The sequence below is a fragment of the Centroberyx gerrardi genome, chromosome 8 (assembly GCF_048128805.1).
Source record: "Centroberyx gerrardi isolate f3 chromosome 8, fCenGer3.hap1.cur.20231027, whole genome shotgun sequence".
NCBI classification, from domain to species: Eukaryota; Metazoa; Chordata; class Actinopteri; order Beryciformes; family Berycidae; genus Centroberyx; species Centroberyx gerrardi.
In genome coordinates this window covers 10524323-10537544 of record NC_136004.1, presented here as the reverse complement: position 1 = coordinate 10537544, position 13222 = coordinate 10524323, and the positions used below count along the sequence as shown (strand labels likewise).

The 13222-nt window shown below is 43.3% G+C and overlaps 1 protein-coding gene across 2 annotated transcripts in view; it reads left to right on the top strand.

The window, feature by feature from the left end:
* Window positions 1-12942, top strand: part of lmx1bb (LIM homeobox transcription factor 1, beta b) — a 44346-nt gene extending 31404 nt beyond the window's left edge. For both annotated transcript variants that reach the window (XM_071927866.2, XM_071927867.2), the window contains exons 3-8: window positions 6592-6824; window positions 8953-9128; window positions 9711-9788; window positions 10185-10251; window positions 11389-11550; window positions 12666-12942. In XM_071927866.2, coding sequence (XP_071783967.1) covers window positions 6592-6824; window positions 8953-9128; window positions 9711-9788; window positions 10185-10251; window positions 11389-11550; window positions 12666-12823 — 874 coding nt within the window. In that variant the 3' untranslated portion in view covers window positions 12824-12942. The remainder of the gene's footprint in view (window positions 1-6591; window positions 6825-8952; window positions 9129-9710; window positions 9789-10184; window positions 10252-11388; window positions 11551-12665) is intronic.
* The last annotated feature ends 280 nt before the right edge of the window (window positions 12943-13222 follow it).

Here is a 13222-nt window from a genome sequence, read left to right as displayed (position 1 = left end):
CATACGCCGCGAACTGTCATGATTTTCTCACTTGCGCTGTTGCTCAGAGTGAGTGGCCGTATTTCTGTTCTGGGCTCTAAAAAGTGAGTCTAAATGTGATGTTGCATTCATTTTACATACTCAGGAACAGCAGCTGTCCAAACAACATCATGTGTGCTTGCCTGCTTACTCCTCTATTTAGCTGTGTACTTAGCCTCCTCTGCTGCCCACTACACTGTCCTTTCACCGCACCGGCTTTGTTCTACCTGTGTGGCTGGGGAGGTGAATTCTTTCCATAACATGCAGAGAGGGACGCTGTTTTCCTAGATCAGACCGTGACTCATTAGCAGGTACATGTGAACCAGAGGCACGGGGGTCACTTAATGCTGCGACACCATCCTCGGCACGCGGCTGCTGCTTTTGGCACTTTGCACAAACACACAGTATTGTGAAAAAAAACGGACTTTTGACTGGCAAAGCCTCGTGTAGCAGAAGTAACATGTCTGGGCTTTACATCAGTATCAATATTACACAAATATTCCCATATCTAGCCTCTCGTTTGCATAAGGATGTGATATCAACCTGAGCCACAGCAACTCCCACCTTCTAAATAACACACTGGGCAATATGAAGCATTTGCTGGACTAGTCAAACGCTAATGCAAGATTTATTGACAGGATTTGCATGTTTTATAATGAGGATATTGATTTATAAGGCTCCTCTAGATCTGTTAGCGTACACACAACTATACGCTAAACTGTATTTCACCGGTTGACTAATCTGTAAAACACACAGCCACCGGAATGAGATCATTTGAATAACGACTTAAGGGTTAGGATTTCTTTGTGCAGCTGTGCGATACAGTGTTACGTATAGATACGCCTGGGTGTCTGTCTGGCCAGGGGCTCGTCTGAGGAGCCGTGCATTCCAGCACATAGGAGCTCATGCTGCCATAGAAATAAAAGTGGCCGTGTTTATTTTTACAGAAGTGGACGTGTGGGATAGATGATCCTGGAAACCCTTCAGTTCAGACTGTCTTTTCACATGTACAGCGTAGTTCTATTCGACAACTATTACTATGTGTGTTCTCTTTGTAATGTAGGGCAGGTGCATACACTAACACGCGTCTCTCCGCTACTATCTTGCCGTTCGCTATGCCAAGAGCAATCAGCTCGTCTCATTCGTCCCCGGTGAGCTCCCAGGCAGCCGGTGCGATGCGGCGCTTCAGTGCGGGGAACAAGCAGAACCCTGTGGCCACAGCTCTGTGATGAAGAAGGCACCTTTGGGCCATTAGTGGTGTACACATCTCCCGTTAATGTGTTTTACTTTTACCTGCTGGGAGTTTAATTAAAAAACAAAGAGCCTCAATTTAAAGGCCATTATTATGCTAATGTAGTAAGCGCGGGATGGTGATTAAGCAGCTTTTAGAGCTGACTGGAGCTGGCCCTTGGGACCAGAAGGATGGCACTTTTTATTTGGCTTCATTACTTTCCATGAATCTATGCTCCAAAGAGAAATGCTGATACTATGAAACCAGGTCAGTTACTGAGATCATTTATGCATACAGCATTATCGGTACCACTTTTTATACTGTACTTTTCAATACTGCACTCAGTGTCTGACTGTTGAGGAAAGTTGGTTTTAATGTCATTTTCATATAGACATGACATCCCGAAAGATCATTTTTTTTATGAATTAGAAATATGTTTATATGGCTGATTGTGTTTACTCATTGTGTTAAAGTAATCCCTTTCTTTTACATGTTATTATATCTGCTTTTACCTCTGCCCCTCTGCAAGCAATTAAACACTTGTATCAGCTAATTTCAGGTTGCTATTTTTAGAGCAGTGTGGTCAACATGCAGTGTCTGCTGTATCTAGAGGACAGCAGGGCCGTACATAGCAAAGTAATTTTCATAATGATGAGATGAAGTTGAAAAGGTTCGCCTTCATTCATCTGGGTGTAGTGAAACATCTGGGCATCAAATGTTTTCCTATTTAGCTTGCATCCACACTTACTGAAGCTATTGATACTGTTGCTCCGAGCCAACTTCACATAAGGTGTGTCTTAGAGAGCAGGGAAGTGACTGTTAAACAGCTGAGGACATCTGCTGCCTCTTTGGTTTCCAGAAAACAAGCAGATCTTGGATTTATAAGGTTCCACTTGAGATTTTGGACAAAAATGAGTTCTTCATGGACTATAGTTCTATAAACAGCTCTACATGTAGCTGTTAAATTGGGTTAAAATTGGTTAAAATGGGTAAAAATTGTAAATTAAAAAAATATCATTCTTTTTTTTTTTTTTGTGGTATGGGAAAACATCCCCTATTTCAAAAGCAGGCAAAACCTTCAAATCTCAAGCTCACGAGTTTGGACTGTAGCAGACAGACGGCTAGCTGCAGAGGAAAGACAGATCGGAGACGTAGCCAGTAAATCAGGAAGTATCAAGCGTGCGCGCTTGACCGATTGCTCCACATGCCCTCGGTTCTGCCCGGAGGCCTTTGTCTGACCTGCCTCGCAGGCCTCATCTCTCACCTCAGCATGATTGGCATGGCCACAGGTTTCCTGCCTGAACACGAGAGCCCATCTTCAAAGTAATAGCTTACAGCTGCTGCCGGGATAATCCTCATCCCCTCTGTCTTTGAAGGGATGCGGTGACATAATAGCCCGGGCTATTCTTCCCTAAATTGTTATGGTATTGCTCTGAGTGTTGTTCAATAGCGCAGGGGAGTAGGTGAGACTGTTGCATGTGTTGCTAAATGTAGCATGATTATCAAGCGCCATAAGCATCTCCATACTCCTCCCCCTCCTTCCCCCGCGCTCATTCTTCTGGCTCTCTCTTTTATCCCACCCAGTCTTCCTGATCCTTATCACTATGGCAGAAGCATTAAATGTAATGTCTGTAGAGGGGAAATCATTGGCAACATGTGGTGAAAGCTTAAGATGTTGTCACACTTTAAGTTGCCTATAATCTGTTCAAAGGGAAAGTGCATACTTCTCCAAAGTGCCTTGAAAGAGGGGAAAGAGAGAGGAGGAACAGGAGAGAGACCGAAAGTCTCTCGGCTGCACTTGGCTCGGCTGAAGTGTTCATCAGACAAAATAACTGCCGGTCCAAGAGCTTTGTCTTCTTCATAATGCTCTTTTTTTTTTTTTTTACATTACTAAAAACACAACAGTGCGCGGTCTTACGAGCCTCAGCGGTGTGATGCGACCTGTCAAGCAGAGGCAGAGAGAACCATCGATAATGTAGAAGGAACAGACAAGGGATTATGTGGACATAGGATTAAAAAGAAGGACATAATGATTCCTTTGGGAGAGAGGTATGTGCTGAGATGGGCTCCTTTTTTTCATTTATGAGTCTAGTTCTGGGGAGGCCTGGGTAAATATTGACACTTCTCTGCTTGAGATGCGGTCATTGATCCACACAGGAGGGTCTCATCACTTGATCTGTGCGCTCAGGTGTGGGAGGAGAAAAGCGAGAGCTGGGACATGAGTTTCATCCTGGTGGTCTCCTTTGTGGCGCTCTCTCTCTCTCTCTCTCTCTCTCTCCCTCTCTCTCTCTCTCCCTGTCCTTTATAAACAGACGAGCGTAGGTGCTGATCACCCCAATGTTGACCCGCTCCTGCATCAGTGGGAGTCATATTACCCCAAGCAGTTGAAATGCTGAGGGCCGGAAAGTGGATTTGAAGCCGATACAAGCCTTTGCGTGATGGGTCACTGGGATCAAGTAGAAAAGCAGAGGCACAGACTGGTATATGATCACCTAAATCACATTAAGTCAGATTCCAGTCACAACTACAGCTCCTTCATCTCGTCTCTAATATCCCAGTAGATCTTTACAGAGAGCTTACACAACAATCTAGTCTCCTTTTCGACTAATGTCATCCCTGGAGTCAGGAGAGCCCCTGTTGTTGATATGTTTATTAGGTGGGATTTATATACATATATATATATATATATATAAATGTATAATCATCATTTACACCTTCTCCCCTGTCTGCTGTTGGCATGCTGGCCCAATGGCCTGGGCCTCAATCCACTAATCAGGTAATGTTGGGGAGGTTGAATGGCGTGCCTCCCCCTGGTCAGCCTTCACTGCTCACACAGTGGTGTTGTTTTAAAGAGCATTCTTTAGCAGCTGAACTTGGAAAGGTATTAAAGTGGGATTAGGCTCCTCCACAATCCACTGCTTGTGTCATTCAGGGAGTTGTGTTCTCCTCTCCCCACTGCCACCTCCCCACTCCTCCTCTGTTTGATTGTGGCTAGCCGCGGGAGTGGGACTGACTGTGCCTTTCAAAGGAGAGGGGTAGGGTTAAATCCCTAGTCCACTGCTCCCTGCTAATTCTCCTTGTTCCTTAGAGAAGGATTTACTTCTGCTGCCAGCTTCTCAAAGGCCCTCTCTGCCCATCCGAAAAGTCGCCGTTGCCTTCCTGTGGAGGTGTGGTTGCCATAGAAGGGGCGTCATGCATGGCTATTCCATCTGAACCCCACTGAGAATGGGGACCAGGGACTGAAAACAGGCAGAAAGTCCGGATTAGACCGGAGGACAAAGCAGGACAGGAAGATTCCAGAAGGGACGAATGGGAATTACAGCAGCAAAAATAATGCAAAGTGACAGAGAGGGGAAATAGAAAAATAATGGCTTACAAGATTAGACTCGGCGAGGAAAAGGAAGAAAGGAAAGAGGGCTGAATGAGAATGTTTTCATCTGGATGAGAAGATTTGAGAGAGCGGTTGTAGGTGAATGCGGAATCCTGGACATATCAAAACCATGCTAACAAGTCATTTCCTCAGCTTTTTTTTTGTCTCTTTCTTAGGCTAAGCCGCCAATCATTAGCTAAACATTAGAGTTAGAGCTGGGAACTAGTCTTGACAGATTCATCACCCCTTTTCCCCAATCCCAGCATGCAACATGCTAATCCTTTTGAAAATTGGAAACAATTGTGGTCCTTGAATCTTCCGTTTATCTTTAGAGGTATGAGTCGATGCAAGATTTTTTTTTTTTTTGTGAATGTTATTAATAGTGTTGCTCTCAGATTGTTTTTCAGTGACCAAAGTTGGTGAATTGTTTAGAAGATAAATCCAGGTTGGCAGGTCACTTAAACAAGAACCCTGCTTGTTTGAGAAACATGCCAAAATTTCTTTTTCAAGGGATTATCCTTGAGGTTTTTCCATAGTTGAATAATAATCTTCTTAACTTATTGTAATAAATGAAAGATTAAAGGATTTTATGAACCCCGCGAGTGCCAGTTTTGATATCTCTGTTGTTTTGCTGTTGCATGATAGTGAAAAAGAAAATAAGACACTAGAGCTGCTGTTTGCTGTGTCAGGTATTAGTTGCCATTTCTTGATTATAAGGGATGAACACTATCTAGAAGCGAGTAAAATTACCTATCAATTGTTGTGATGTAATTAAGATAGCGAATGTGAAATTGAACATTGAAATTGGACTTATACCAATGCTTTGCTGATAATGGTCTGATGGGCAGAAGCAAAGCAATTATTTTAGGAAGCTGTACAGACGGCAACAAAAACCACACTATCTTGTTTCCACCATGCATACAGCTGCTGTACTGAGCTTCGTGCCATACACACATGCACATGCACTTGCACGTGTGAACACACACAGACACACACACCGTATCAGTACTCAATCAGCACCTACAACGATATTACCATAACAAAACCATCCTTTGGTTTCCCTCCACTCATATTTACACATTATATTCATCACTATCGCTCATCCCTGTCCCGAACCAGCAGATGATGTCAATTGCTGCTCTCTCTGCCTCCCTGCCTTGCACAATGAAATAGATGTTCACCACAAATAGATAGGCGGTTGCCAGCTGTCTTCCAGACCAGGGCAAACAAAGAGGCCACTAATAAATCCAGCTTTACGGCTGGACAAGATCAACCACACTCCCTGCCTTCTTGCTCCATTTAATGTGGCTTCTTCTGAACAACAGAGAACGAATTAAATGCCTCTCAGCCACCAATAAAACAATGCAAACATCTTCCTCAAAGGATATAAAAGAAGATGGAGGTGTTGTCTGGGAAATGGTGATAGAGGCAGCGTTGCACCATAGAGTAGACCCAGGCATAATATTAGACTGTAAGATGAGATATGAACAGACCACAAGGCAGCCCAGTAGTAAGCAATGAATCATCATCAGCACTCACAGATATGCTATCTGATGGGTGTAGAATATATGGATATGAAAGAATTGGTAAGCAGAGGACTTGATTGGGATCATCAGGGTTTTGGCTGAATCTCAGCGCGTTCATTGCAGCAGAACAAAATGATCCAGCCTCTTTTTCAGCTGTGTGAGAGGGTCTGGGTGCCCATGACTGAACTGGGTTGGAATGATGTGGGGCTGGGTCCACCCTAGACACTTTAACAGATGAGCTACTGTCAAAGGAATCACCTCCATGGCTGCCCACAGGATCAGCCGGCCAACTTGACTCTTAATCAAAACCCCATGATGGACAAGTCAAGGGGGAAAAACGTCAAAGCCACACACCTAGAAAAGTACTCCAGCCCGTATAAGACAGGAATAACTTAAGCCTTTATTACTTTGTCCTCACTACAACCTTTTCCCCCCTTGTTCCGTAGGTTGTTTGCGACCAAGTGCAGCGGATGCATGGAGAAGATCGCCCCCACGGAGTTTGTGATGCGCGCTCTGGAGTGCGTCTACCACCTGAACTGCTTTTGCTGCTGCGTGTGCGACCGGCAGCTGAGGAAAGGGGACGAGTTTGTCCTGAAGGAGGGTCAGCTGCTGTGCAAGATCGACTACGAGAGGGAGAAGGACCTGCTCAGCTCCGTCAGCCCAGATGACTCAGACTCAGGTGAGCTCTCCGCACTCTCTCACACAGGAGTGAGAACGACACTGTGGTGCTATAGTAGTGTGGCACCAGGGTGTTGTATTCTGTACGCTGTATTACCGTTACAGTGCTAGCCTCCATAGAAGTCCTCCATAATGGATCTATACTGATCTGTGTTGGTACTAGTGAAATTAGAAGAGGCATATTCTTACACACAACATGTGTATGTCATTCAACTGGTTGCCGGATCATTCATTTTTTCTGGGAATTTTCCTGCACACAGAGCAATAGTGGAGGAGTAGCTTGCTCTCGCATGCAGTGCAGGCAGTAAAAAGTGGGACTTCTAAGTTGGCTACATCTGCAGCTTTTTGATGGCTGATTTTGTAGTATTCTAATTTGGGCAGGGAGCGTAGGTTTATGATATACAGTAGGAAGTGGAAACAGGACGGAGCCAAGCCACCCTGTATTAATGGCTATCCATGCGTGGGCAGGATCTGGTGCTGGAAAGAATTAAATCACTGTATCATGGTGAGTGACAGAGGGATTTGGGGCCTTTCTGCAGAAAGCCAAGCTGCGCCTCCGCTCTTATCAGCTCGAGTGTTCCTCGCCTATAGCCTCCACACACAATGAGGCATCTCGCCAAGCCCCACTGTTCACTACCATCTGGCTCACATTTAAACATGCACAAAAGCAGGGAATTTGTCAAATACATCTGTGCCTGTGTCAACTTTTGTCAACTTATGGGAATATTTGCTTTGCTTCCTCGTTCGCTTGTGTCCCAGTGTATCACAGAGGCATGTCTTTGTGCACGGCTCCAAAATTCAAGATGGAGAAAATGTTGACATGAACAGAGGTTAACCTCGGCATGTGGCAGATGAAATGTAGGTTTTCAGCGGAGAAATGTAGAGACATATCAGAACCAGATGACACGAGACACTGAGCCATCATGTATGCCTCTCCTCGCAGTCACTAGACCCCCACATCATTAGGCTTCATTAACAGTGCTGCTGGTTCTGATTTGGGAATGCTTGTTTTCAGTCTCACAGACCGCAGATTGAAGGATAATTACTGTTTTTTTGTATTTATTTGTTTATTTTTCATGTCTAGATGGCCCTTTGGCCTGAGGGAAGTAGAACACAAATGTTAAATTAAGAGGCATATTTCATAATTATTTGTCAAATCACATGAAATCACCTCAAATCTTCAACAACAACAGTTTAGAACATTTTAAATGAGGATGAGGAAATAATTAACTCTATAATTCATTCATTTACCATTAATGGTGGCTAAATTTTGTTGACATTTGTATGACTTTTACCAGAAAACCAACAATGTATTCAAGTTTCACGTTGTTTTTATACTGCTCTTACTACAAAGAAATCCATGAACATCACATAAAATATGAGAATTATTCTTTAAGTAATGAATTGCTCTGGGACAGTATTGAATATGTTGTTATTTTTGTGATAGCTGCACACACACATTGTGATTTTAATGTAAAAAATAAACTAAGAGGCATTCCTCCTGTAACATACTGTATCTCAGAAATCTAATAAAGCCAAGTTATTACATAGTTTTAATGGCACATTGTAGGATAGAGACATAAAAATTAAACAGATTTTACTACCCAAAACTGTAATATCCTGCTATAGACAGTAAAAATGTAGCAATCCATATAGAAGTTGTCACTATTTGAGGTCTGAAATAGAGGAAAAATCACATCTTCTTTCAGTGTCATGGGAGATGCATTTCCCACATGTATATGTATCTTGTGTTGCCTTTTCATGTTCTACTAGATATAGTATTCTTATCAAAGATTGATTTTGTGTAAATCAGCCAAAGCTGAGAGCAATAAATTATAAGTGACACAATGTCCAGTTCAATGACAAATGTGCATATTTCATTGTACTCTCCTAGCAAACGCTACAGACTTCTGTAAGCCTAATCGCGCATGTGGCCTATTCTTTTTGTAACAAATTGATAACAAAGTATTAAAAACACATGTGTCTCCTTTGATTATGCACTTGTGGTGTCTGAATCTCTTGGAATAGGGAAGAACGAAAATATATTTATCAGCAGACTGTCACTGACTAAAGGGGTGTAGTCAGTTCAAACCCATGCTGATGGTGTAGAAAAATGACTCTTTCTGCAGAGAAAAGTGACGATGAGGAGTTGGACATCAAGCCAGAGAAAGGCGTAGGAGGCCAGGGGAAGGGGGATGATGGGAAGGATCCCAGGAGGCCCAAAAGACCACGCACCATCCTGACCACTCAGCAGAGACGGGCCTTCAAAGCCTCCTTTGAGGTGTCCTCCAAACCCTGCAGAAAGGTAAGACTAACTTTAGATTATATGATATGTCAAAGTGTGGAGAGGCAACAACACATTTTACACACTTCACAGACATACACTGCTGCCCCTATTCTGTTTTTAACACTGAATCTTATATCCCCGGGTCTGTGTTGGGCGTAATGGACACATGGAGATTTAAATGCACACCACGAGCCCTACAGTAGTTTCACAAATAAAATTCTCAAATTCAAAAAAATCTCCCCCACCTCACAGTTGTGCTTTGAAGTGGCAAGCAGCACTCTGGTCTGTGTTAACTGAGGTAGTGGTGTAACGCAGTCCGCCTGCACCAAATGACATACTGAGAGAGCAGAACTGCCTCCATTGCCTAGGCCCTAAAAAACATGCGCTGCACCCGGTCCAAGGCTTTGAAGAGGCAATAACCAAGAGGTCCAAAAAGACCACTGCATTAATTCAACATTCATTGAAATCAAAGCAAATGAAAGAGGCAAAGTGCCCATTTGGAAAGGCGCCAGTTATATAAAGGACACAAACTATTTCAATGTGCTGTGAAGTTTTGTTTTCTTGTGTGATGCTGGAAGTCTTTTGTCTGGGTGGTTTCAGGTGAGGGAGACGCTGGCTGCAGAGACAGGACTCAGCGTTCGGGTGGTTCAGGTGTGGTTCCAGAACCAGAGAGCTAAGGTGAGAGTTAACACAGGACTTATATGTATTACTCCTGTTTTTATTTAGCGATTTGTGTCAAGACACAACAGCCTAGTTCCATCTCCGATTCGCAGGAAAGGAATCCAACTAATAAATCATCACAACTATGTGTGTTAAACTTATCACTGCATTCCTTTCACAAAAGTAAAGTTAAAGTGCAAAGGGTTGCAAATCTACCTCACTCGTACGTTGTCTACGCCCTCCTCTCTTCCGATGATTATCTTTGAAAACCTTTGATATTTGACGATGAAGTGCACTCCGATGCAATTTTATGCAGTTCATTCAAGGGTGAATAGCGAGGAGCATCCTTTTTAAATTAAGGAGAGTGCATGTTAGTTTTGGGAGTTCCTCACAACTTTGACTCCTTCTTTTCAGATGAAGAAGTTGGCAAGAAGACAGCAGCAACAACAAGAACAACAGAATTCTCAAAGACTTGGCCAAGGTATGATACATACTCTGCAAACACAATAGAGGACCTTTGTCTCAATACTGTTTCGCAGTGCAATTATTTTAGTAGTTACATTTCTTTTTTTTCACATTTTTCTTATTCACATTTTTTGAAATTGTAAATATATCTTACCACGACAATATATTAGAAGTACTTTAGCGTGAAAAGTCTGTATCAGGCCAATCAGATGCTGTAAATGATTAGTTCTATTTGATCACTCCTAAACATAGTATTAATGGAATATCACGGGAAACACTGAATCACTGTGGGGTTTCTCACACTGTGTTCTGTTAAACTTAAAGCTACAACAACCTGTGTTTTACTGTAGCCAGGTAGTTTAGTGTAATTTGTCCAGGAAGGAGATGGACCAGAGTTCACACACTCACTATGCAGTAAACAGTGAATAATACATTAGAAGTACGTCACTGCGTAAACAAGAACACTTCACATCAAAAGTATGAGTTGGAAAACTTTTGGAAGCCAAACGGAATGAATGGCAGACATCATTTCACAAGGCCTCACCACTGCAAAGGAAAGTGCAGGGGGTTGGGCTCCAGTGACGAAGCCACAAGGCCTGTGTGTCCCACTCACCACTCACTGAGCCAAGAGCAGTGTTTTTGAAGGGGACTGTGGGAGACTCGCACTAAGCCACAGTAAAGAGTTGGTTGCCGTGGAAATACTAATAGACACACACGGGCAAACCCAGGTAGTCGGAGGGTATAGCTAACTCTCAAACACCAGTCTCGCTTTATCCATTAGCATTACAAAGCTATTCATTCTTACCAGTTTGCAGTCTGCCGACAGCTAAGACAGCCAAGTATGTAAAGATCAACATGGCTAACACGATGACAGTGTCAGAAAAATGCAGAATAGAAATTTACATTCAGTTTAGATTGTGATGATCTAAAATTACCTGGTTTGGATGAGAATCTGCAAGCAAGGGACAAGTCTATACCCTGCTGTCATGATCCTGTCATGGTTTCCCCATTTATCCCCATCTTTCTGTGTGCATCCATTGTGCTTCGCTGCATTTACATTCTGCACACTCATCCCACTCGCCCGCCGCCGAATGAAACAAGTTTTACATTTTCTCTAACGGTGTTTCCCCGCTTGATTTCGTCGCCCCTGCAGAGGTGATGTCCAATCGGATGGAGGGGATGATGAACTCCTTCACGCCGCTGGCTCCGCCGCAGCAGCAGCTGGTCGCCATGGATCAGAACGGCTACAGCACAGACCCGTTCCAACAGGGGCTCACCCCCCCACAGATGCCCGGGGACCACATGAACCCATATGGTGAGCATCCGACCACCTCCACCTCCCACCCCCCACCCCCCAGCTCTAAAAACACACACACATGCCTGTCCCTTGATCAACCTCATAGCTTCCCAGTGTGGGACATGTGTTCTGGCCACAGCTCCCTGATTTAAGCCGCTCACAGAGAGTACGAGCAGCTTCCCCTCCCACATGAGATAACACAAGCGTACTCATAAGCCGTTGGTTTTTTGAAGTTCATTTTCAAATCAATTTAATATGGTTTTAAACTCTCCACCCCCGCTTCTGAGGCACTGTTATTTTACATGATGGTTTCCAATGGTGGTAAAAGCATGCGGTCAGTGTGGATAGTTTGTAATAAAGGCTGATCAAAACAATGAGTGAGGGTTGTGTGAAATGATGTATCCCAATGGAAAAGAACTCCTGGTCTTTGATTTCTGTGCGATTCAGCAAGGGATTATGATGCAAACGAGAAGGAAAAGATCAGTCAATCAAGCATTAGTCTACAGGATGTAACTGGAATAACACATTTCTGAGTGGTGTCCTCAACAAGTCCCAGAGGGACCATTTCCTGAAGTTCATAACTTCCTTATAATTTGCCTCCATTTAGTTCTTCTCGGTGGTAAGAACCCAAATCCCCAGTCTCATCACTCTCCTTTGGTTTGGGGAAAAGAACAATATTGGCAAGGCATTAAAAGATATGTCTCATCACACTGTCCCCATTTTGTGCAACACTATCATTAAGATCCAGAGTGTAATAAAGTTAACTATTCCCTCCAGAGAAATAACATGTTGAGGTTTTATGAAAGGCGTAAACAGTTGCTATTAACCAGATCTTTCAGGAGGATGCCCCTTGTTTACATGCTCCCTCATAGACCACAATTGTCCCAGTGAGGGCAGCAAAAAGTGAGCTTTGATGATATCTAACAAAACAGTTTTCACAATTGTGATGACACACAATAGCAATTTCTCAAAGTGACTATTAGTAATTATAATTTCGCAACACCATCATAAATCTTGAATACCAGATTGCATTGATTTTATAGTCGATGGCATCCAGCGCAGCGTTCTTGTGGTTGTGAATGATGCTCTTAAAACCAAACCGTGACTGCTATTTCCAAATCCTCTCTCCACAGGTAATGATTCTGTATTCCATGACATAGACAGTGACACATCTTTAACCAGCCTCAGTGACTGCTTCATGGCGTCGTCAGAAGTCAACTCCATGCAAGCCCGCGTGGGAAACCCCATCGACCGGCTCTACTCCATGCAGAACTCTTATTTCGCATCATGAAAGAGTGACAACATCAGCACGGAATAAACTGCCCATCTCAACTTAATGCCGGATGGCCAGGAGTTTCTACACTAATATGGACATGACAGAAGAAACGACTTCTTGCAGTAGCTCCTGGTTATGTGCGGAAGCTTACTCAAAGATAGTAAAACCACTGTTGTAGAACAGTGAAGATTCTTGGGGAAAAGACTTAAATATTGTTAGAGATTATTTGGTAGCATTGCTTATCTGTCACAGGAGATATTACTCCTTTCTTTGTTCACTTAAAGAAAACGAGTAGATATTGAAGCCACTGATTACACAGTCTCAAACCAAATAACACAGTGAGTTTATACAGTGCATGATCAATTGTAAACTAAAACTTTTGTAAGCCCCTGGTTAAGATGTGGTGTTTGGACT